Source organism: Centropristis striata, chromosome 3, assembly GCF_030273125.1.
Source record: "Centropristis striata isolate RG_2023a ecotype Rhode Island chromosome 3, C.striata_1.0, whole genome shotgun sequence".
Classification (NCBI taxonomy): Eukaryota; Metazoa; Chordata; class Actinopteri; order Perciformes; family Serranidae; genus Centropristis; species Centropristis striata.
In genome coordinates this window covers 43415492-43442381 of record NC_081519.1, presented here as the reverse complement: position 1 = coordinate 43442381, position 26890 = coordinate 43415492, and the positions used below count along the sequence as shown (strand labels likewise).

Genomic DNA, 26890 nt, shown 5'->3' with positions numbered 1-26890 from the left:
AGTACAGGATGCAGTCATGGACAATCCCTCCCACCCCCTCCACAAAACACTGGACAAGCTAAAGAGCAGCTTCAGCCACAGACTCATTCAACCCCGCTGCTCCAAGGAACGATACAGGAAGTCCTTCCTTCCTTCTGCAATAAAAGACTTTATAACTCATCTACCTCTGCCAGAACCAACTACTCAATTACTGAAATGCACTAAATCCACGCACGACACTTTGCTATGCTATGCTATTAATATTATTACTGTTATTGTTATATATACTGTTGCTGCCATTACTATTATTACTATATACTGTAATATACTACTATTATTATTATTATAGCGGCCTTATTTATATATTATTATTATTACTATTACTATTATTATTATATATCATATTATTTTACTTATTACTTAATTTATATTTTTCATTTTATTTTTATATTGTTATCTATTATTACATATTATATTATATTATATATATTATATAATGTACTATTATTATTATTATATACCGTCTAGCCACTATAGCATTGTTGCCATCATCTCATATCACCAGTTTAATTATTACCATCATCTTGCCAACCATCCTACCAACTGATGTTCTTCTTTTTAATTTATTAAGTGTCCTTGTTCTTGTTCTATTCTGTGTTTTTTTCTATTGTTGTTTTTATTTATGCTACCTCAGTATTTTATTCTATTGTATTTTATTGTACTTGAATACCGGACTGCTGTGACAACCGAATTTCCCTTCGGGGATGAATAAAGTAATCTATCTATCTCTCTATCTCTCTATCTATCTATCTATCTATCTATCTATCTATCTATCTATTTATCTATCTATCTATCTATCTATCTATCTATCTATCTATCTATCTATCTATCTATCTATCTATCTATCTATCTATCATCTTCGTGCATAAACATCGCCAGATTTTAACCTTCTGGATTCCATTTGTTCATTGAGAATATACTGAGCATGTTTTATTTACAGTAATAACTTTATTTATATAACAGACGAGCTGAGAAAGAAGTGCCATTTATGTTTCTAGACCATTTTTAAAATGTGAATTTTCTTTCTACAATAAAAAACTATTACTATTTTTAATTTACATGCAAAAAGACTGTTTTATCGTTTTATTTGTCTATTATTTTTTCTGCTGTTTTTGTGTGTATAAATAGTAAAAATAAAAAATGGTACATTTCCATAGAAACCTGTGTCTTTTGTTTGTATTTTGGTTTCCTGGCAGCTTTATATTTTGTTAATTTGAAAAAATAAAAAATCTGACTGATAGCCAAGTTTGTGTGGAGAAAAAGGAGCCATGCATGTGACTGAAAGATGCTGAACAGACAGAAATTAATGCACAAGAAATTGACAAATTTGAACCAAAATCTCCTGGACTTCAGAGGTTTAAAGGACATTTTGGAAAATATACTTGCAGGTATTCTTGCAGAGATTTATTTGAGTCGACAGTTACCAGAGAATATGAAGCAGCTGCTTAGCTTAGCTTAGCTTAGCTTAGCTTAGCACAAAGATTCCACAGAATGAAGTGAAAGTAAAAAGTTGCTGCTGACGTCCAAACAAGGAAATAACAGGAAGTTATATAAGCTGCAGCCGGTTCAGAGGGAGAACAGAGAGACGAACACACAGACGCTGCAGAGACTCTAAACACTCTGAAGATGAAGAACAAGATGCTTTATGTTTCCATCATGATGGTGGTGCTGTCTGCACTACCAACTACAGCTCCTAAACCAACTACAGCTCCTAAACCAACTACAGCTCCTAAACCAACTACAGCTCCTAAACCAACTACTCCTAAACCAACAACTCACAAACCAACTACTCCTAAACCAACTACTCCTAAACCAACAACTCACAAACCAACTACTCCTGGACTACGGACCACCACACAAGGTACGTGCACACAACAATTTTAACCCTCTATGGTTGGGTGTTGCCCCATTTTTTGTCCTGTCAAATTCCTACAATGCATGTTTTTGAGTGATGCAATACTTTGAAAAAGAGGGAAGAGTATAGGGAACCAATAGCAATGCTTTAATTAGTCACATGACCTCCAGGAGGCCATATTGAAACACTATTTTGCAGACTTTTCCAAAGGAAACAGCTTTGCCATTTTGCACCACGAAAAAAATCACTCAAAACGTCATTTCCTGGCTCTTTAACATCTGGGAAAAAAATCTATTCCTACTGATCGGAGAGTAAACCTTCATTTCTGATAGTTTCATACACCTAGACCAGGGGTGGGCAACAGGAGGCCCAGGGGCCACATACGGCCCGCACCCTCACTTGAAGTGGCCCTCAGTACAACTACATGCATTTGAGCATGAAATCTTAAAAGTTCAGTGTAAAAATGCACAAAATGACTTCTTGTAATTAATGTTGGTCTGCTGTTCTTGCACTGAAAAAAAAGAAATCACAGTAAGTGGTTATTCTTGGGTGTGTCTTATTCTCCGAGGTTGTTTTGGCGTTTGGGAGAGACAGCAGCAGAGAAACTGTACGTCAGGTTTCAGGTTTCAGGTTTCAGCGCCTTCAGGGGACACGCCCCCAGCTCATATTTCACTCTTGTAAAACCACATTGTTTACATTTCGCAATCGTTTTTCTCATTCAGATTTAGCTGGGTGTTTAATAACACATTCATTTCTGTGGTGTGGAAAACATATACAGACATGGAAAAAGTTATAAGACCACCCTTGTTTTCTTCAATTTCTTGTTCATTTTAACTGATATCTAGACATTTAACATGGTTTTATTGATAAGAACCAAAATCATTATCAATAAAACAATGAAAAATGGTCACACATCAAAAATCACACATAACTCCCACTTAGACATGTTGCACAGTGTGAGTTTCTCTGAATAAAACTATATTTTAACGGTAAATAAGTAGCGTGTGTGTGTGTGTGTGTGTGTGTTCTTGTACTTCCTACATAGTGAGGACCGGGACACGTTTTTAACCAACAAAGTGAGGACATTTTTGAAAAGTGAGGACATTTCGGCCGGTCCTCACTTCTTTAAAGGCTTTTTTGAGATTTCAGACTTTGTTTTAAGGGTTAAAGGTTACATGATAATGATAATTAACTGAAACTGTATTGTGTGGTTACAAAACTAAAAACTAAAATTATAGTGAAAATGTCCTTCGTTTTCGTCTTTGTCAACTTTTTTCATACATAATGAAGATGGATCAGACAAAGGAGATAAAGGCAAAATTTACTGTGACCTCTTTTAATCTCCCACCAAAGAAATACCCCATTACAAAAAACTACAACTAATAAAACTAAAACTAAAGCATTTCAAAACAATAAATATTAAACTAAAACCAGCAAACTCACTCTAAAAAATCATTAAAACTAACTGAATTTGAAAACAAAAATTCACAACAAAATTAAAACTAAAACTAATGAAAAATCCAAAACTATTATAACCTTGCAAGGGAATTCACTGTTACAATGAGGGTCCTCACAAAGATAGAAGTACAAGAATGTGTGTGTGTGTGTGTGTGTGTGTGTGTGTGTGTGTGTGTGTGTGTGTGTGTGTGTGGTCAGGGGTTAAGCACAAACTTCCTCTTTTCTTGCCTGGTGAGACTTCATATTGACTTTCTGAGCCTGTTAATTTAAAAAAAAATTAGGATTTAGGATTTTAATTAGCATGCAGACCAAAAACGATTAAAAGACAGAGGAGGAAGATTTAAAACTAATTGTGGACAGAGGTGAGACGGCACAAACACAAAAATATCTGCAGCAAAACATCACTGGAGAAATCTTTTGTCTCCTCCTGGTGATGTTTGTTTTGCTGCAGTCTGACTCATGTGTTCCTGGATCATTTGTGGTTAAAGTAGATTAACTTCTGCAAAAAGAGAAACACGATGAACTGTGTTTTGACTAAAGCTGTCAGCTAAATGTAGTGGAGTAAAAAGTATAATATTTGCCTATAAAATGTACTGAAGTAGAAGTATAAAGTATGCTGTACTTTAGTTCAGTACTGAGTTACATTTCACCACTGAGTAAATATTTGTAATCTGTTTTTGAACATAAGAGCTAATAGAGCGATGGACTAACATGTTGTTTTTATTCTTTGAAAGGGATTTTTTGACTGAAACAAATGTAATCTATGATCAAACTTCTCAATTATTTCTGTTAAAATGAAGCTAACAGCCTGTTTGTGTGGTTTCTTTAACTTTCTCCAGGAGCATCTGGCGTGAATTTAAATGGGAAGATGTTCACTTTGTCCAGCGGTGGAGGAGGAATATCCTTCTATTCACCTTCCTTGACCACAACACCTTCTGCTAGAGGTGAGTACATAAAGGATCAATATCACCAAATATAGATTATCTGACAGCGTGGTTTTCTCCGGGTCCTCCCACAGTCCAAAAACATGCAGTTTAGGTTTAATTGGTGACTCTAAATTGCCCGTAGGAGTGAATGAGAGCATGAATGGCTGTCTGTCTCTATGTAACATTTCGAGAAAAAAGTTGCAAATTTACTAGATTAAAGTGGCAAATCTACAAGAAAAAAAGTCGCAGATTTAAGAGAAAAAATTGGGGAAAATCTACTTTTTTCTCGCAGATGCACCACTTTAATCTCGTAAACTTTTTTTTCAAAATATTACCCCCCTCCCCTGGGTCCGTATCTTTTTTTTTTTTTTTTTACACATTCTGGCTGTATGTAATATCCTCCAATATTCTCTAGGGTTGAAATTTGGAATTTGCAAGTATTTCAATCAGTGTCCCAAACACTGAACAAGACATTTTTAATTAACAAAACAAATCAAACCAAAATCAAAATCAAAATAACTATATTTCTCCCTGAGGGTAACTCCAGTGAGTCTGTTATCTCTGTTAGAATGAGACAGCCTGAAGGCTGTAGGAGAGAATAATAATAATAATAATAATAATAATAATAATAATAATAATAATAATAATAATAATAATAGGAGAGAAGGATCTTTTGAAGCCGTCCACTGCTGTTTTTTTGGTCCATAAAGGTTTTGTGTAGCTGATGATCTGGTATTTCAGGATGTCCTCCAACATGTTGACAGGTCATCTCTCCACCACCTCCTCCAGTGGCTCCAACCTGGCTCAAACCACAGAACCAGCTCTGTAGACCAGAACCAGCTCTTTAGACCAGAACCAGCTCTGTAGACCAGAACCAGCTCTTTAGACCAGAACCAGCTCTGTAAACATGTCGCCATAACAACTGCCGACTACACAGCAGCTTGTATGTTCTGCGCTTGTGTGAGATGCTATAAGTCTCCCTAACAACGGGTGGCGCTAGTCTCGTGACTGTAATCCAAAACATGAAAACAGGAAATGACGGAGACGGAGAAACCATAGATGTAACCATGGAGATTAAAAACAAAGCGCACACAGCATTTAGCTTGTTACTAGTTTTGAGAAGACGTTTTGGTGCCTCCGGCTGAGTGGCTGTATTTTTAAAAACGAAGCAAAATGTAGTTGTCTCTCCCGTGCCATGTGTTTATGTTTACTCTCGTCACTTCAGATCAGATCCGCCCATAGCTAGCACACAGCCAATCAGAGGACCCGACGAGTCTTCTCTCCCGACGGCCGACGCTCCCCGCATGTCGAATTGGGCCCGACAGCTTCCGCGCTTCCCCGACGCAGGTGAACACACCAAACAGACTTTACCCGACGTCGTCCGACTGTCCCCGACGCCCGACAGTCGGGCCGGTGTGTTCCTGGCTTAATAAAACATCTGCAGCATCTTACTACAGATGTCCAGGGATCTGAGCTTCCTTAAGAAAAAGAGGGCTTCTGTGTTTAGGGACCAGTCCAACTTATTATCCAGGTATCCACCTAGATACCTATAACTTGGCACCACCTCCATGTCCACCCCACAGGTATTCACTGGCTGAAGGGGGACTTGAACCTGCAGAAAGTTCAAATAAACTGTCATGTTTCGTTTGGCTCTCAACGAAGGCGGTCGCATTTTTCTCTCCTCCTCCCTTATCTCCCCTGCTTCGCCTCGTCTGGTCTGGTCTGGTCTACTGTCTTATACTTTGAGAGACTCTCTCTGCACTGCTCTCCAAAAAAAATCATGGATTTGATCAACTGGTCTCTCAGCGCAATTGACACCATCTTCTGGACGAGAAGCCTGGGTTCGGGGGAGCCTCCTGTCCTGCCGGGACGTTCTCAGCTGGCTGCACGATGGACGCGTGGGAGAGTCGTGTGCCTGGCGGCTCTCTCCGTGGAGGATATTGAAGATATCTACCTATTCAGAACCTTGATAACAGGTCTTTTGCTGATTGGATTAGGCATTGCCCTGGCTTATCGAGGAATACAGAAAATGGTGACAGCTGTCCAAAGCCCCATAAGGCTGCCGGACTTGAAGCGGTGGGCAGAGCTGTCGGCACTCAGACTGTGACTCCAAACGGCTTTGCAAAGGCGAATGGATCGAATCGGAGACCAGAATGAACAAGAACAGTAGCCGTGTCCATTCGTCCTAAGCCCAACAATCCCAATCTTATCTGCTTTTGGCCCCCTCAACCAGCTCTGGCCTCGAGGCCGTTACTGGAATCAACAACTTCCCTGTAAGAACTCTGCAGCGAGACGCTCTCGCTTCCCACCCGAACTCCCACAGACGATTGTTTACTAGTGATTGAGACCATAGTGTTGTCCTGAAAAACATTTCTGAGGTAATAAATCAAGTGAGAAGTTTTCTCATTTTGTATTAAAATGAATGGACCGAAATGCTTCTGCAGCCACACTTAGCGCCCCCTGCTGGAATTTTGGTAGAATGCAACTTAAGGCACTTCCTGGTTTGCCTCCTGCTCAGACCCGGAGGTTGCCGCCTGCTCCAGCTCCCCGCGACCCGAGTTCGGATAAGCAGTTAAGGATAAAGAATGAATGAATAACCAAACAGAAACAGTGTGCCGGGATATGAAATTCAAATGTTATTTCAGGTTAAGAGGAGGCATTATTAGTTTATGAGTCATTATGTTTTGCATATTAAAGCTGTATCAAGTGATTTCTTACCACAAGGGAGCAGAAAGACTAAATTACACTTTTTGTATTAGTAAATGAAATATATAGACAATTTATTATTATAAAGCCCCTGATACCAGAGGAAATCATTTAATTCTTCTGCAAAATCCAGCAGGACAAAAACAAGATTGCCACATCAGAGTTTAAGGACTAAATGTGCAGTTGAGCAAGAATAATAAGAATAATTACGTGTTTTAGGCTTTTAATTCATGCACTGCATCAACTGTTCATTTAACTAAATTTCAATAACAACACAACTCATGTGACTCCTGCAGGTGTGTCCGTGTGTCTGCGTTTCCTGAATGATGTCGGTACCACACTCTTCAACCTCAATCAAGACAACAGAGACCCTCTGAGCTTCAGTGGCAGTAATTTGCAGTATGGGTTGTCCTTGGATAGGTATTACAGTGGCATGTCCTTCCAAACTGACATACAGCTCTGGCAAAACATCGGAACGGACTTCTGGACCCGAGTCTGCCTCACCGTGGACTCAGTGAAGAAGGTGGCTCAGGTGTTCAGCGGCTCCAACATGAGCATCAGGAAGATTGTGCCTGTTACGGTAATAACGAAGCAAATCTCTCTTGTTCTGCATGTCTGCAGCTATAGCCTGACAGTTGGACTGAATTTGGATTCAAGCTGTTTTAAGCAGACTGACAGACTTTGAATCAGTCATTTGAATGGAGCTTGTCCGTTAGTGCAGCGGGGATATTTACACTTTGGGCTCCAGCAAAACAATTCCAGCACTGAAACTTTTTAACCAGGCTCAATTTTAACCCTTTATCGGGCAAAGAACTATATTTGGTACCTTCCGTGGATATCTAACTGGGTCCCCGTGTCTCTCTGTTTGGTTGTAGAACCACATGGATTTATTCACGATAATCAGCAAAGATCAGACTACGTCACAGACAGTGTTTTTTTTTGTTTTTTTTACACATTCTGGCAGTATGTAATATCCTCCAATATTCTCTAGGGTTGAAATTTGGAATTTGCAAGTATTTCAATGAGTGTCCTATTAAGGGTTAACTGCAATGCAGCAGCATCCATAACCTCACTGCGTTGGCCAGCTGAGTCCATGTAAGTGCTCATTTCTGGCAGATTGGAGGACAAACTGAATTAACTCAGTGACTCTGATCAGCTTCAGTGACAACTCTTACTCTGCACATTCTCTCTCTGCCTGTTTAGGAGCTGCAGGATCGTAGAGTTAGTAAACTTAGAAATCCTCGTTGTTTTTTCACTGCTAAAGTACTGTGAAAATATATCGACTGTATCTTTTAATTAGTGCACGTATGTTTCTTATATGAAAAGATGACTGTGATAAAGTTACCATGAGCACTGGATTTACTGTTTACCTCCAACCTCATTATCTTCCTGTCTGTGTGTGTGTGTGTGTGTGTGTGTGTGTGTGTGTGTGTGTGTGTGTGTTCAGTATGTCTGGGCTGGTAAGCCTGTGATTAATTTTCCAGGTTTTGACGGTCAAGTGACAGACGTCCATGTTTGGGATTATCCTCTCCGCGACAGAGAAGTCTTCAACTACATGACCAACGGGGTCTACGGGTATGTGTGTGTGTGTGTGTGTGTGTCTGTGTGTGTGTGTGTGTAGTATGATCTGGTTGCACCAGTTAGTTTTTGGACTTCTTTTAAGCAACAACTTTTTCATAAAGAGTCACTGTGTGTTCAGGTCGTACCGTGGCTCCATCCACGCCTGGTCCGACATCAGCTACTCGGTCAGAGGAAACAGACCAAAAAAAGACACAAAATAACCAGAAAAGACACACAATGACTAAAAAAGACACAAAATTACCAAAAAAAGACAAAAAATGACCAAAAAAACCACAAAATAACCAAAAAAGACACACAATGACTAAAAAAGACACAAAATGACCAAAAAAACACACAAAATAACTAAAAAAAGACACAAAAAGACATAAAATGACCAAAAAAGACACAAAATGATAAAAGAGACAAAAAATGACCAAAAAGACACAAAATGACCAAAAAAGACAAAATGACAAAAAAGACACTAAAAATAACCAAAAAAGACACACAATGACTAAAAAAAGACACAAAATAACTAAAATGACCAAATTGACCAAAAAGACACAAAAAGACACAAAAATGACCAAAAAAGACACACAATGACTAAAAAAAAGACACAAAATAACTAAAATGACCAAAAAGACACAAAAAAGACAAAAATGACCAAAAAGACACAAAATGACAAAAAAGACAAAAAATAACCAAAGAAGACACAAAATGACACAAAAATGACACAAAATGACCAAAAAAGACATAAAATGAAAAAAAAAAAAATGCAGTCAGTCAATGAGAACTCCCAGGTTTTTAACTTGTTGCCAAGGGTTAAACATTCAGTGCTGATAGTTTCATAGTTAGTTTCTCTCTGTATGTTCTATTATTAATACATTCATTATTATTATGAGAGTATTTATGAGCTTTTTGGACTTCTTTTAAGCAACACCTTGTTTTAAAATGGAGCCGCTGTGTGTTCAGGTCGTACCGCGGCTCCGTCCTCGCCTGGTCCGACATCAGCTACTCGGTCAGAGGAAGCGTGCTGCTGGAGGACGCCTACCTGTGGGAGGAGCATCAGCCAATCAGAGGCAGGGAGGGGAAACGGCGCCGAGACAAGAAGAGCAGGAAGTTTCACCATAAGGGCGAGAGCAGGAGAAAGGAGCTCTAACCCTCTGGCTCTGAGACGATTTTGGCCGTTTTTGAATACTTTTGATTTCGCCCTTCATGTACCACATAAAAAATGTTTACTATACCCATATTTGGTATCCATTTTTTCTTCACCTTTATGATCTGACAGTTATTTTTTCGATTTAACCTACTTGATCAACAAATTGAGCCCAAAAATACACAAAAATCATGAAATCCGAGTTGAAAAATGATCCTATTTACTACAATAAAAACCACAAATATGCTCAATGAACTGATTTGGAACTTGAAAATGTAAACATAGGATGCATAGATGAACATATTAAAAGGTAAAATTTAAATATAATAAAAACTATATAGAAAAAAGTCCCATAAAAACATGTATATTTATAGGCGTTAGCTGCAACTCTTCAAAACAAACTGTGCAAAATGACATATTATCATTATTATCTTATCTTATTATCATATCTTTTATAAAATCAGTATGTTGAAATCATGATTTAAATCCAAACCACAGCTGATTAAATATTAGTTTATAACCATGTCGTCTAACATGTTTGATATGGAACTCACTTCCTTTAAACTTAGTCAACCTTTCTTGCTTATCATTTAAAAAATCTTTAAAAAACCCTATTACTATTTCAATAACCAATTATAATTCTTGTTTCATTGTTATGTTGTGTCTTTGTTTTGTTTTTCTAGTTTCTTGCTCTGTATGATTCTATGTTCCTTGTTCTTTTTTATATTAATGTCATATTAGGGAATCCCACTATTCAAGCCCCAGGAAAGGTTTTTGTTTGTTTTCCTGGCATGTCTTTATTTTATTTCAAGTTTATGGAATATATAAATTGTATTATATGTTATTTTCTTTCTTTTAAAACGGTGCCAAATAAATCAAATCAAATCAAATCAAATCATATTGTTCTCTTTTTACATTAATTTGCTTCCTCAATTTGTTTATGTTCTCATAAATCAATAAAGAGAGAGAGTTCAACATCTTGAGAAACTTGTTTATTTGTTTCATTTCTGGGGGTTGAGATGAGAAGATATACATTCATGGAAAAATGATTAGACCACCTTGTTTTCTCTCATATCTTAATGACTCAAATATCATAAATGACTCAAAAAGAGACAAAATGACAAGAAATAGATGTAAAAATGAACAGAAAAGACAAAAAATTATCGAGATGGACACAAATTGACCACAAAAGACACAAAAGACAAAAAAAAATTTAGACCATTGTTTTCTCTAATATTTTGTGTCTTTTTTTTGTAATTTAGTGTCTGTTTTGATCATTTTTACATCTATTTTTGGTCATTTTATGTCTTTGTTGATCACTTTTACAGCTTTTTTGGTCAGTTCGTTTCTATTTTGATAATTTTGTGTCCTGTTTTGGTACTTTTTAAATCTATTTTTGGTCATATTGTGTCTTTTTGGATCATTTTTACATCTTTTTTGGTCATTTTGTGTCTTACACTAACATCGTACAATAATAATAATAATGTAATAATATTTTTAGAATATATAAAACAATCTGAGTCGGGTCATTCTGCATAACTTTTGATACTTTTAGTGCATTTCGATGCTGATTAGAAGCAGGAGGAGCTTCCAAAATGCAGAAGAGTTGAAGTTTAAAGTAGCAAAAAATGAATAAAAGTACGACACGGCTCTCTCCGTGGAGGATATTGAGGACATCTATCTATTCAGAACCATGATTACAGGTCTTTTTCTGATTGGATTAGGCTTTATTTTTTTTATGCTTGATTAAATGTGAATGAACAATCTGGTGTTAACAGCTGGTGGGAGGAGAGTGAGGCTGAATCAGAGGGAGTTTATTTAGTACAGAAGTGTAACTTTAAAGTGTCTGCGGCGTCTGAAGAAGGAAATTAAAGTATTTTCTGTGAGCTGCAGCCTGTTCAGACGGACCACAGACAGACAGACAGACGCTCGGCTGCAGAGAGTCTGAAGATGAGGAGCAACAAGCTTTATGTTTCCATGGTGATGGTGGCGATGTCTGCCCTGGTCACCACAAACTCTCAGACTTTACCTGAGGAAACACCGACCACACCAGGTAAAAGTTATTAGACCACCTCGTTTTCTTCAATTTCTTGTTCATTTTAATGTCTGGTTCAACTAAAGGTTCATTTGTTTGGACAAATATAATGATAACAACAAAAATATCTGATACGAGTTTAATTTAAGAGCTGATATCTAGACATTTAACATGGTTTTATTGATCATGAATTTGGTTATTATCAAGAATGTTTCCATGACTGTAGATGTAAAAATGACTCAAAAAGACACAAAATGACAAAAAAAAATACATGTAAAAATGACCAAAAATAGACAAAATTATTGAGATGGACACAAATTGACCAAAGACACTAAATGACAAAAAATACAGTCATGGAAAAAATTATTTCTCTAATATCTTGTTAATTTTAATGTCTGGTACAACTAAAGGTTCATTTGTTTGGAAAAAATATAATGATAACAACAAAAATATCTGATAAGAGTTTAATGTAAGAGCTGATATCTAGACAATTAACATGGTTTATTGATCATGAATTTGGTTATTAACAAAAATGTTTCCATGACTGTAGATGTAAAAATGACACAAAATGACAAAAAATGACACAAAATGATCGAAATAGACACAGATTGATCAAAAAAAGACACATAATTACAAAAAATAGATGTAAAAATTACCAAAAAAAGACAGTTTTTTTTTCGAGATGGACACAAATTGACCAAAAAAGACACAAAATGACAAATAATACAGTCATGGAAAAAATTATTAGACCCTTGTTTTCTTCAGTTTCTTGTTCATTTTAATGTCTGGTTCAACTAAAGGTTCATTTGTTTGGACAAATATAATGAAAACAACAAAAATATCTGATAAGAGTTTAATTTAAGAGCTGATATCTAGACATTTAACATGGTTTTATTGATCATGAATTTGGTTATTATCAAGAATGTTTCCATGACTGTAGATGTAAAAATGACACAAAATGACAAAAAATAGATGTAAAAATGACCATAAAATGATCGAAATAGACACAAATTGACCAAAAAGACACAAAATGACAAAAATACAGTCATGGAAAAAATTATTTCTCTAATATCTTGTTCATTTTAATGTCTGGTACAACTAAAGGTTCATTTGTTTGGACAAATATAATGGTGACAACAAAAATATCTGATAAGAGTTTAATTTAAGAGCTGATATTTAGACATTTAACATGGTTTTATTGATCATGATTTTGGTTATTACCAAGAATATGTCCATGACTGTGGATGTAAAAATGACTAAAAAATGACACAAAATTATCGAAATAGACACAAATTGATCACAAAAAGACACAAAATGACAAAAAATAGATGTAAAAATTACCAAAAAAGACGTTTTTTTTTTTTAGATGGACACAAATTGACCAAAAAAGACACAAAATGACAAAAAAATACAGTCATGGAAACAATTATTAGACCCTTGTTTTCTTCAGTTTCTTGTTCATTTTAATGTCTGGTTCAACTAAAGGTTCATTTGTTTGGACAAATATAATGATAACAACAAAAATAGCTGATAAGAGTTTAATTTAAGAGCTGATATCTAGACATTTAACATGGTTTTATTGATAATAACCAAAATCCTTATCAAGAAAACCATAGAAAATGGCTTTCCATATTTCATTTCACATTTTTTCACAACTTAAATGAGTGAAAATTACTCCAACAGTCAGATATGAAGTGTAACAATAACAAGTGTGCAGGAAAGTAACTATACTGAAGTACAAATTCAAGGTGTTTGAGTCTTTTCTTTTCCTCTGTTCTACTTTCTAGAAGTGGAAGAAGTGCTCTGATATTTTAGTTTTGTAAAAAGTATTAATACAACAGTAAAGATACTCAAAAGTAAAAGTCCTGCATTTAAAACTTCACACAAAAGTGCAAAAGTATCAGCAAAATAAACTTAAAAGTCGAAAAAGTAAAAAGACTCATAACGCAGAATGACCCAGTTTACAATATTATATGTGGAAATTATTAATGTGTTTGTGTGTACAAATCAACACAAGCTCTTTTTATTTACTTTTTATACTGCTGTGTGGCTGCACAAACCAATGTATATTATTGATACAAAATATAAATAAAAAATAACTAAAGCTTTAAAATTAAAGTAGTGAAAGTCTCTGTAAAATATGATCTAAATGTGAATGTTTAACCAACGTTTTCAAACAGTTTTTAATCTTTTCGTAGTCACTTCTTTTATCTTTTCAACTGGAAAATGCTCAACAAATAGATTTAACTTTTCTTCGTGAGTTTTTGAGGTGAAAGTCACTTTAAAGCAGCAAAGATCAAACAAAACACACAGAAGAATAAAAGAATAAAATAAAATAGAGGGATCATAAAACTCCAGGGGATGAAATAAACTTAAACATTGTTCATTTTGTGATTATTTCACACCTGAAACCCCATCTTTTGTGCTTGATTTGTTTTTTTCTGTTTTTACTGTGTTTTTGAGTATTTTTTGTGTTTTTCTGGAGTTTTTTTTTGTCATTTTTTTGTTTTTTTATGTGTTTTTTAATGTATTTTTTTGTGTGTTTTATTTTTTTTTTCGTGTTTTTTGTATTTTTTTGTGTGTTTTTTGTGTTCAAAATGTTGACCCAGTAAGTCAAAATGACAAAATAATAATCAGGTGAGGTTGTGTTGAAAAAAATGATACCAATTTTTTTTAAGTGGTTTATAGAGGCAGAATGAAAAATAGTCAAAACCCTTCAAAATAGCCCGAAACTCCAAAGGGTTAATAAAGTGGGTTAAAGTGAAATAAATACACCAGATCATGCTGAAGTTATGCTGAGGAAAGATCAAATACTAAACATGACTATAGTAAATATGATGTGGTGTATCAGAGCCCAGAGTTAACTAAAGGGGGTCGCTACATAACAAACTTTTAGTAAAAGATAAGATTTATTGGGACAAAGTTACATAAAATTGACAGCCACAGGTAAATTTTATCCATTGGCAGTTCTAGTGTCCGAGCGTGCGTGTGTGTGTGTGTTTGTGTGTGTGTGTGTGTGTGTGTGTGTGCAGGATTATGAGGACGTTTTATAGGTTTACATTCCTGCTCTTTGAGGACATATTTGATTTGTGATCACCAATGAAGTGTTGAGTAAATGATGCTGCTCCGTAGGTCCTTATAAGTCCATTTTACCGGAATTCTCCTCATCTCTGTGTCTTTTCAACTGTTTTCATAGACAAGTGTGTTATGAGAGTATATATCTGTGCGTGTGTGTGTGTGTGTGTGTGTGTGTGTGTCTTGGGAACTTACGGGAAAAACACAGCTTCAGGTCAGGGGTCGAGTACCAGCTTCCTCTGTGTCCCAGCTCCAGATGATTTTCGACTGTCAGTGTCCAACAGTGGAGAAAGTTTGTTTTGCTGCATTCCAATGTCTCAATCTGCCTGTCCACCGTGAGCCGGTGCATCATTTCCAGTTAGAGGAGCTTAAAACACACACAAAAAAACACTTTGCACATTTTATAAACAGATGTGATGGAGGAGCATGAGTGGATCATAAATATAAAGGAGGCTCCCTCACACTGTCTAACCTGCAGGACATGTGGGCGGCTGTGGCCCAGTTGGTAGATCGGTCGTCTACTGATCGGAAGGTTGGTGGTTCGATCCCCGACCGTCGCAGCCAACATGTTGAAGTATCCTTGAGCAAGATACTGGACCCCAAATGTCTCCTGATGCTGCGTTCATCAGTGTGTGAATGAATTCCCAATGGTGGCAGGTGGCACCAGGGTGGATATATGCTGTATATAGAGTGTATATACGGTCATTTTCCATGGTTTTCTTGTTAATAACCAAAATCAATATCTAGAAAATCATGTTAAATGTCTAGATATCAGCTCTTAAATTAAACTCTTATAGATAGATTTAAAAATAATCTAATAATATATAATAAAATTTATTCCACCACTGGACATGACCTTAAAGACATTATGAATATTTTACTTTCCATTATATATATATATACATATATATATATATATATATAGCATATTTTTAATTAAAAAGTTTTTGAAGAAAAGTATTTTTAAACATTTTTAACTGGGAGATGAGTAGCTGAAATGTATCTACAGTCATGGAAATGAATATTAGACCTTTGTTTTCTTCAGTTTCTTGTTAATTTTAATGTCTGGTTCAACTAAAGGTTCATTTGTTTGGACAAATAACAAAAAATATCTGATAAGAGTTTAATTTAAGAGCTGATATCTAGACATTTTCCATGGTTTTCTTGTTAATAACCAAAATCAATATCTAGAAAATCGTGTTAAATGTCTAGATATCAGCTCTTAAATTAAACTCTTATAGATAGATTTAAAAATGGCCAAAAAAGGAAAGACAATTATTGAAATAGAAAAGAACTGACCAAAAAAGATGACTAATGACTAAAAAAAGACATAAAATGACCAAAAATAGATGCAAAAATGATCAACAAAGACACAAAATGACCAAAAAAGCACACAAAATTATCTAAATAGAAACAAATTGACCAAAAAAGATGTAAAAATGATCAAAACAGACACTAAATTACCAAAAAAAGACACAAAATTACCACCAAAAAGGGCAAAAGAAATGACTAACAAAATGACCAAAGAATCTGTTCTGTTCCCCAGCAGAGCAGCGTTTCAGTTGGAGCTGACATCGAGACATATACATGGTTTTCTTGATAAGGATGTTGGTTATTATCAATAAAACCATGTTAAATGTCTAGATATCAGCACTTAAATTAAACTCTTATCAGATATTTTTGTTGTTAGAGATATCCAGATATATTAGAGATAGCCAGATATTAAAATGAACAAGAAATTGAAGAAAACAAGGAGGTCTAATAATTTGTTCCATGATTGTTTATCTTGCAACATTTCTGGTGCTTGACTTTCATCAGGCGAAAAGGTCAAGCACCCGAAATGTCGCAATAAATATAAACAACAACATCTCCAACCTAAACCACAGAGGGCCGATACACAAGATGTTTTTCTTTCATCAGCATTGTGAAAAAGGCAGAGTCTGTGTTTTTCGAGTGCCCTTCCAGTTTGCTTTTGTTTTATTGACGCTCAGCGTTTCCCTGAAGTTCTTTGTTTTTAACTGCAACAAGTTGTGTGCCTGCATCTGCTTCTACAGGAGCATCTCAATACATTAGAACGTTCAGTCATTCAATACAAAAAGTGTAAATAACACATTATATTACTAATCTAATTGAAGGGCATGAAAAAATAACTCTCCTAAAACTGTATTGTAAACTGTAAAAAATAATCTGTTTAATTTACGGTAAAATACCGGCAGCTGTGGTTGCCAGAACTTCACCGTAAAAAATACAGTGAGTGGGTTTTCTACTGTACATTTAAATGTAAATATCAGCAAAAACTGTTATTTAGACTGAATATTCCCGTTATTTTTAGGGTAATTGTGTCATTATGGTATTTCTACATTAATTTTACATAAAAATGTTATATTTTTACAGCAAAACTTTGTGTTTCCTACAGTTAATGACAGTAAAAGTTACAGTTTTGTGCTATTTTTTGATTTACGGTAATTAAAAGTGTCTACAACAGTGATATACAATTTTAAATTTTACGACCCATTTCTGATATAATTTGAAGGGGTTTACTGTAATTTCTTGAAACATTTTTTAACAGTGTATAATCTAAGGATGCATGGGGAAAAAAACATGAAAAATTATGCTCACAACTTGTTTCTTTGTTTCTTTCTCCAGGAACAGGAATAGGATCAGGAACAGGAACAGGAACAGGAACAGGAACAGGAACAGGACTTGATTTAAACATGAAGATGATCACGGTGTCTGCAAATAAGGACCCAATATCCTTCCATTCACCATATTATTCTCCAGACAATGCCCTCCCCTCATATACACAGCTTCCTGACCCGGTCCGTCCCGACCCGGTCCGTCCCGACCCGGTCCATTCCTACTGGGACCGTCCCGTCCCAAAACGTCCCTACTGGGTCCGTCCCTACGGGGTCCGTCCCTCCCGGGTCCGTCCCTCTCCGACCCGTCCTCCCTACACCACCCCCTGGTCCACAGCATCTCCCACTGCAGGTGAGTACATTCACTAACTGCATTGTAATCATCATTCAAATTTGAGGTCAAAGAGGTAAATTGAAAAAACATTTTTTATAGAGTGCATAATACATCAGTTTCTGTAAAGTCATTGTGTGTCTTTGAGGTATTTTGTGCCTCTTTGGTCATTTAGTATCATTTAGTGTCTTTTCTTGGTAACTTTGTGTCTCTTTTGGTCATTTTGTATCTTTTTGTGGTCACTTTGTGTCTCTTTGTGGTCATTTTGTGTCTGTTTGTGGTCATTTTGTATCTCTTTGTAGTCATTTTGTGTCTCTTTGTGGTCATTTTGTGTCTCTTTGTGGTCATTTTGTATCTTTTTGTGGTCACTTTGTGTCTCTTTGTGGTCATTTTGTGTCTCTTTGTGGTCATTTTGTATCTCTTTGTGGTCATTTTGTGTCTCTTTGTAGTCATTTTGTGTCTCTTTTGGTAATTTTGTATCTTTTTGTGGTCATTTTGTATCTCTTTGTGGTCATTTTGTATCTTTTTGTGGTCACTTTGTGTCTCTTTGTGTCTCTTTGTGGTCATTTTGTATCTCTTTGTGGTCATTTTGTGTCTCTTAATTGGTGTCTTTTTTTGGTCATTTTGTGTCTCTTAGATAACATTTTGAGTCTCTTAATGTAATGTTGTGGACCAACCCTCCCCATGTGACCTGCAGGTGTGTCTGTGTGTCTGCGTTACCTGAGCGATGACCAGGAGAACCTCCTGACTCTCTTCCTGCTCAGTAAATCCAGCAGCAGTCCTCTGAGGGTGGCCGTCAGTAACTCTGGCTACTGGCTGACCTTTGGCCTCTACCGGACCAACCGCTTCTACCTGAAACCTGACTTCAAGCTCTGGACAAACCTTGAGGAGGACATCTGGACCAGAGTCTGCATCACCGTGGACTCAGTGAAGAACGTGGCTCAGGTGTTCAGCGGCTCCAACATGAGCATCAGGAAGACGCTGTCTGCTCAGGTGAGAACACAGAAGAACATACTGAAGCATGTTTTACCGCTATGAATTCATTTATTAAAGGCAGGTAGACTCAAAGAGTAATTTAACACAAAATCTATTTTTTTACGTGTCTAAATTCTACATACAGGCACTTTATTATCAGTTAATTCTGGTTCTTAATTATTAAAGACCACCCTTGTTTCTTCAATTTCTTGTTAATTTTAATGCCTGATGCAACTAAAGGTACATTTGTTTGGATAAATATAATGATAACAACAAACTTACACTACAGACCAAAAGTTTGGAAGCAACTTAAATGTTCTGTTCATAATGTCTTCTTATAAAAAACCAATGTGTATTTTGTGTATTTCTGGATGTGTTTACTACATGATCAGACTTTACCTTTATTGAATTGAACCATTTTCCTCCATTGACCTTTAGGGAAACATTGATGTTAGCAGACCATTGGTGAATAAAAGTTAGCAAAAGAAAAGTGGTCATTTTGTGTCTCTTTGTGGTAACTTTGTGTCTGTTTGTGGTCATTTTGTGTCTCTTTGTGGTCATTTTGTATCTCTTTGTGGTCATTTTGTGTCTCTTTGTGGTCATTTTGTATCTCTTTGTGGTCATTTTGTGTCTCTTTGTGGTCATTTTGTATCTCTTTGTGGTCATTTTGTATCTCTTTGTGGTCATTGTGTGTCTCTTTGAGGTCATTTTGTACTTACCACTAATTTAACACTTAATCCTGCTGAAAAAAGATCAGATATATGAATGGACTAATTCAAACTTCCTCTTTATAGGCCCTTTAACAGATAGATGCAGTTTACTGTGTTTCATATTAAGGATTACAAACCCTTGAAGTGTTTGAATTTTGTATGTAATCATATTTAAACACTATTGTCTGTGTATAACCTTTGTTCTGTTTGTGTGTTCAGTATTTCTGGACAGGTTATCCGGTTACAATTGACTTTTTCAGTTTTGACGGCCAAGTGACAGACGTTCAGATTTGGGATTATCCTCTCCGCTACAGAGAGGTCTTACAGTACATGGACCCCAGCGTCTACGGGTACGTGTGTGTGTGTGTGTGTGTAGCTTTATTTATACCACAATGTTATTTAAATGTTCTGTCGTATATAATCATGATTATAGTTTGATAAACTATGGGACGGGCATAAATCATGATTTTTATATGAGAAATTATACTTTTAATTTTTAAAAACATATTGTATAGTATCAATGACTGACATGATATTAATTAAAATTTGGTTAAAAAAATTATTATTTTTTAAAATTAATATTTCAGATGCAAATTCCATGTCTGACTTTTCGGACATGTCCTTGGTAAAGATAACTAAAAAGTGTAAGATTTATATTAACAATGACATTGGAATATGCATTATGTAATTTAAAACACTTACATTAACAGGTCTGATCCTTTAAAAATACATTTTGACTAGGGCCGGGACCTTAACACGTTAATTAAGATTAATTAAGCACACCAAAATGAACGCATTAAAAAAATTTACGCATTTTAATGGCACTTATTTTTGCACCGCGGAACGTTTCTCACTGGATGAGTTTCAGGAGGACCGATTATACTGGAGCACCAACTAGCGTTGATGAGTTCAGACAAATGACACAAAATGACACAAAAAAAAATCACAAAATAACTAAAAAAGACACAACAGACACAAATGACGGAAAAAAAGACACAAAATGACAAAAAAAGACACAAAATGACAAAAAAAAACACACAAAATGACAAAAAAAGACACAAAATGACAAAAAAAAGACACAAAATGAGAAGACCGAATGACCAAAAAACAACAACACAGAAGACACAAAATGACAAAAAAGACACAAAATGACAAAAAAAAGACAAAAAAGACAGAAAATTACCAAAAAAAGACTCAAAATGACCAAAAAACACACAAAATGACTAAAAAAGACACAACAACAGACACTGATCGATAAGAGCATGGTTGTGTTGCTAGGCAACAAGGAATTCACATATCACCATAGCAGCACATCCAGCCTCAAGTATCACCTCAATGCTAAACATATAGCAGCTAGCGGCTAGTGAGCTAGCTAGCGTGGATTGTGTTTTACTTAAAAAACCAAAGTATTCTAGTTTACAGAAGGTCTACCTACCTATAGGCTACCTGGATTTATGAAATGGACTATATTTATAAATATGCTATTGCTACACTTAATGGCAAAAATTGCACTGGTCTGTTGGACTTGAACAAAAATAAACAATATTTGTGTTGCTTAAGCTTATGTATTCAGTCATTATTCAATGGTATACTAAAAATCCATGTGAAAAAAATGACTTCTCACTGTTCTCAGGTCAAATTCAAAGGCTTCATCACTAGCCTCTTTTAAATCTCTACTGGAAACTTCCTTTTATCACAAAGCCTTTTCAACTTAATCTCCTGGTTGTTTTCTCCCCCAGCTCGTGCCTCTTTCTCTGTTTTGACATTTGTGATTCCAACTTGTCTGCATTGCACTTTACTTTGCTTTGTTGTTTTATTGTAATTTTGTCTTCCACTCTGTTTTTATCTCTTGCCTGTAAAGCACTTTGTGACTTTGTTAAGAAAAGTGCTATACAAATAAAGTTTATTATTATTATTATAAATATTTATATGCGACTAAAATGTGATTAATTTCGATTAATTAATTACAGAACCGCTAATTAATTAGATTAATTTTTTTAATCAAGTCCAGGCCCTAATGTTGACATTTTTGTAAGCTCATGAAATGGACCGGTTTCGTAGATTTATATATATATATATTTATATTAGGGTTGTCAAAAGTATTGATACTCAAAAAAGTATCGATACTAAAATGTTGTATCTGGATACGATACTCATTTTCAAAAGTATCGATTCCCCCCGACCTTTTGTTTCAAACTGACCTATTACTGATGTTGTGGTGGCCGTGTTATTATTAGCCATTAGCCGCAGCTAGCAATTAAAGTTTAATGATTATAAACAACTTAAATAAATAAATCAGGCACGTAGTACGCCCATATTACGTTTATTGACACAGTGTCAGTATACATAAGCATAGAGTTAATAAGTTTACATAAATGTTGGTGACTGAAAAGTGTTATTTTCTCTCTTGAAGTCCCAGAATGAAGCAGAGAAAAGTCGACTAATCAAGCTTTCCTAATATTGTTCACAGCATCCAAAATATTGTTCTAATTGTTATTGTTTATTGTATTTATTTATTTATTTATTTTTTGCACTACCTCAGACCTGAAGCTTGTTATCATAGTTGCAGTTTCTTTTTGCACAACTGATTTTATTATAAATATTTAACCTGTGGTTCTGTTCATTTTTACATGTTGCATTTTTCTTGTTAATCATTTTGGGGTCTTTGTTTTTATCCTGGTGGTATTGAAAATGGTATCGAGTATCGAATATTTTCCTGAGTATCGGTATCAAGTTGAACATTTTAGTATGGTGACAACCCTAATATATATATAAATGATTGTGTGTTCAGGTCATGCAGCGGCTCCGTCCTCACCTGGTCCTACATCAGCTACACCTGCAGAGGAAAGGTGCTGCTGGAGGACTCCTACGACTGGCAGGAGAAACAGGCACTCCTGAAAAACACGGGGAAGAAATGCCGTCGTCCGAAGGGAGAGAAGAACCTCAGGAGGTTAAACAACAAGGGGCAGAGCAAGAGAAAAGAGATTCAGTGAAACACACGGGGCCATGTGTACGGAGAGCTGCAAAAAGATATAATAACCAGTCAAGAAACAGTCATAAATGAAATCAAACTACAGCTAATTACTCATTTAATATTAGCTTATAACCATGTCACCAAATTATTATAATTTTACTAACATGTTAGACTTTTTACTATTATCTTTTTCATCTTAATCATCTGTATTTGTGTCCTTGATTTTCTATGGTAGTAGTTCTCAACCTTTTTGAGTCGCGACCCCCAATTTAACATGCATGTTGTCTCACTGAACAGAGTCTCACAGTTCAGATCAGACAAACTCAATTGATACGACGAATTTGGACAACTAATAATGCAGACAACAACTAAAACATCTCTCTGACCAAAATGACCAAATATTTACATAAAATTAAGCAAAAAAGGACTCAAATTGACCAGAAAATGACAACAAATGACCACAAAAAGACACAAATTTACAAAAAAAAGACACAAAATGACTAAAAAAAGACAGAAAATGACAAAAAAAGGAAACAAAATGACCAAAAAAGACACAAATTGACTACAAAATTAGCAGAAAAAGACAAAATGGCCAAAAAAGACACAAAATGACCAAAAAAAAAGACACAAAATGACCAAAAACCCCCACAAAATGACAAAAAAAATACATGAAATGACCAAGAAGACTAAAACACATGAACACTTTAACACAGTGGAGACAGAGCTGACTTCCAAAATGATTTGGCGACCCCCAGAAATCATCTCAGGACCCCAATTGGGGTCCCGACCCCAAGGTTGAGAATAGCTGTTCTATGGGATCATAATACAATAAAGAGATGGCTGATGCAATATCATTAATGATTGGACATTCTATGTATGACATCATCACGTCACGCTGTGGGCGGAGCTAAGCTGTATTATAAAGCGTGTTGGAGCCAGAGAGAAATATTCAATATTATGGTTTATTAACTTAAATAATCTTTTAGCTTCAGTTGTTCAGATTTTATACATATGAAGAATTTAAAGAAACTCAAATAAACAACATCACAATAATCATAAACACCAAATATTTCTGTTACGGATTAAACCATCAACACTTCTCGGCTCATAAAAATGATAATTCCTTAAATACTAAATAGTTCAAATAACTTGCAGAGTGTGAAGGAATATTTTTTTCATGTTCTACATTTAGAAATATTTTGGATCAACATGTTTTGTGTTTATTTAGCAAAATGTAATGAGAGTATGTGTCAGATTTTTGTATTTTTTTTGTGGCCAAATTTCAATACTTATATTAATTATTATGGTTTATTAGCTTAAATAACCTTTTAGCTTCAGTTGTTCAGATTTTATTGATGTAAAGAAACTCCACGTGAGCTGTGAACAACATCTTTCTTAGTTTCCTCGGCGGCAGCCAGAATCCCGTCTCGTCTCGCCGAAAACTCAGACTTTAAGCTGCTTATCGCCGTCAGAGGAAGTTAATACTGGAGGTAGATCCTCCACTCGGTGTTCTTGGAGTGATTTATTAATCATTACGACAAGATTATTAAACATCAAAACATCATCGTTCCATTTACTCTGTGATTCTGTTGAATCGTCTGATATTCTTTTCATTTCATTTCATCATTTTCATTTATTATTTATTATTTATTATTAAACAGAGACTTTAATATGTATTACTATCCAGGGGGGGCACCGGCTACCCCTGATATATGATTGGCCAACCTGCTGGCCACCACCAGAGCTGCCAATCAGTTCGTCTGAGTCGATTTTTAAATATATGCACCAAAGAAGAAGAAGTACTCTGCTCTGGTCACACTCCAACTCTCATTCAGAGAAGAAGAAAAAAAGAGGGTAAGTAAACAGTCACTCACAATGTATAGTGTTAAATGATTTGCAAATGTTTTAAATAAGTTGATAATTAAGTCGTATCTAGAGTTAGCACAGTGCGCTAGCTTAGCATAATGAATTGAAGTCTATGGGAAACATTAGCCTGCGCCGGTCAAAGAGGAAAAAAACAAAGGTTATAGGAACCCCAAGCTAGGCTAACGGACTATAAAGACACACTGTGTGTGAGCATATTGTGTATGTTTGTGTTCGTCTGTCGCCTTTCAAACAAAAGTTACAAAGTGCTTCATAAAATACAACTGTGGAGGCTTTTTTAGATCATCTGGGATTCAGGCTGTGACTCTAACATGTAACATGTCTGACAACATCTTCCTCAGCGGTGGCCATCGTCTTTTTGCATTCACCGGTGAGTTTAACCAAGGCTGCAAACCGTTAACTGTGGTTAGCCTGGCCGGGTGTCACTCAAGACTGTCAGCCAATCAGAAGAAAGGCTCATGAATATTAATGAGACAGGCCCAAAATGATCTGAGCTGCAGAAGGAGGCTGAGAGAGCAGATGAACAACTGATCTGAGATCATTTTTAGAATGTAAAACTACAAATTTATCTCCTTTTAGGTGTCAAAACTTTAATAACAACACAACAAAGGGGAACAATATGGGAGCTTTAAAAGTTAAAACACATTTTATCCTGCATCCTTTAACCCATTTAAGGCGGGAAAGCATTACCGCATTTCTACTATTAAAACCGGGGGCGATGTGTTATTCTACCATTAAGGCCGGGAAAGCGGATACGTCGTTTTGTAGTATTTGTATTTTTTTCCACCTATTTTCGGTCTCTTGGCCAATGAAATGCATCAGAATCATGATCAGAATACATGTGGGAGTGTCGCAATGCATCATGGGACTTTTCCAGAACTTCAAACTTCCAAATCGTGGTGGAAGACGACTATAGCGGAGGAGCTCAGCAGGAAGTGACGGAAGAGATCTGATGAAAACAGCACCGATGATTTTATTGCTGATCCGACTTTGAACCCTCGGAACCAATCGACCGACATTTATGGATGAGGAATATGTTTTTAGACGACATATTTTCACCGAAGAACAGACAGATTTGTGGCCATCTGGAGATAATAATAATATTATTAATAATATATTAATATTAATAATAATAATAATAATAATAATAATAATAATAATTGATTGTGATGATGATATAAGAAATCATGACTGTTTATGTCTTATATTACTTTATGCGTCATTGAGAACCCTGAAAAGTGCACTATATAATATGTATTATTATTATTATTATTATGATAATTATTATTATTATTTTTATTACAGTAGGATAATGAGAACTATGTCTATTTCTTCCAATGGTCATATCATGTTTGCATCTTGCTAATGGGCATGTATTAGTATTATGGATAGGATTTTTATTCAGTCAGATGTAACATTTGCTGAGTCTGTTGATTTAAAAAAAAATTGTATTGAAAGTTTGGACAAATAAACTCAACTTCTCATGAAAGCCACGGGTATAAGCTCTCAAATACTTTATGAATTTCATTTCTATCTGCTACAGAGGCTGAAAAATCTTCTGTTGAATTTCCAGAAAAACTTCAGGTTTTAGGGGTTCTTTCACAATTGCCCAGAGGTTTTACAGGCATTTTTTACAGCCGTTTTAGGCCTAAATGGGTTAAATGACTGTGGGTGTTTGAGTTGCCAGCAGTCAGCAGTGATACAGGAAGGACTCTGGCCTCTGGGGGCGACTCTGAAGAAAGGATCCTTGACATTTTGTTCAACTCTCGTTTACAACAGAGCTCATTTCTCTTTTAAACTCACTGCTCATTTCAACTTTTAGCCGGAAAACTCTTCTGAGTCAACAGGTAAACATTAAGACAATAGATTAGAGTTTTCTTCCTTGTTGACTTCACTAGATTTACAAGTTTAGTAGCATGTATATGTGTCAGGAATGTGTCTGTAATAAATCCTTTTATCAACTAAGAGCACAAACCAAATCTTGGCTGTAAAAGCAACAAGTGATATAAAACTCTGACCTTTGAACTTTCCTCATTAAAACAGCTTTTGTTGGAGAAATGAGAGACTGACTGTCAAATGTTCTTCTGCTCTCAACATGAACAGTGAACTTTGTGTTGTTTCAGGAGAACAGCCTCAGTTATATCTCATATTAGTCTCATCATTTATCCATCAGCTTTATATCAAACCCTGGAATTAAGACCAGAAGAAAATACTTTATTTATGTTTGTTTATTCATTATATAAACAGTTTTTTCACACATCCCATCAGTGAAGTTTGTTAAATGATTTTTGTTCAGTGATTTCTTGTACAGATTCACTTCATCCACACAATCAGTTAGTTTGATCAGAATCTCAGAGATATACAAGATAATAATGACAATTTCCTTATTGATTATGAACATGATAATTATAGTTCTATAATACATCATAGAGCCTCATTTGTGCTTTGATTATAACAGTAACATTTGGTCTAACGAACAAATAAATGTAGATATAGTTCTAGTTTTGTTTTTGTTTTTTACACATTTCTTTGAATATCTGGAGCTTTCTCTCTTCAGACACATGCATAAAAAA

The 26890-nt window shown here is 35.5% G+C and overlaps 1 protein-coding gene across 1 annotated transcript; it reads left to right on the top strand.

The window, feature by feature from the left end:
• The first annotated feature begins 1515 nt into the window (after positions 1-1515).
• Positions 1516-10070, top strand: LOC131969163 (uncharacterized). Its single transcript, XM_059330340.1, has 5 exons — positions 1516-1900; positions 4192-4296; positions 7281-7564; positions 8432-8559; positions 9514-10070. Exons 1-5 carry the CDS (start codon positions 1666-1668, stop codon positions 9698-9700), a joined length of 939 nt encoding a protein of 312 aa, XP_059186323.1. The 5' UTR covers positions 1516-1665; the 3' UTR covers positions 9701-10070.
• The last annotated feature ends 16820 nt before the right edge of the window (positions 10071-26890 follow it).

Bases quoted from the DNA above. Each gene is read 5' to 3' on its own strand.
- LOC131969163 (XM_059330340.1), top strand. From the start codon at position 1,666: ATGAAGAACAAGATGCTTTATGTTTCCATCATGATGGTGGTGCTGTCT. The intron at 4,297-7,280 runs GTGAGTACATAA...TGACTCCTGCAG, and splicing joins CACAACACCTTCTGCTAGAG to GTGTGTCCGTGTGTCTGCGT. The intron at 8,560-9,513 runs GTATGTGTGTGT...CTGTGTGTTCAG, and splicing joins ATGACCAACGGGGTCTACGG to GTCGTACCGCGGCTCCGTCC.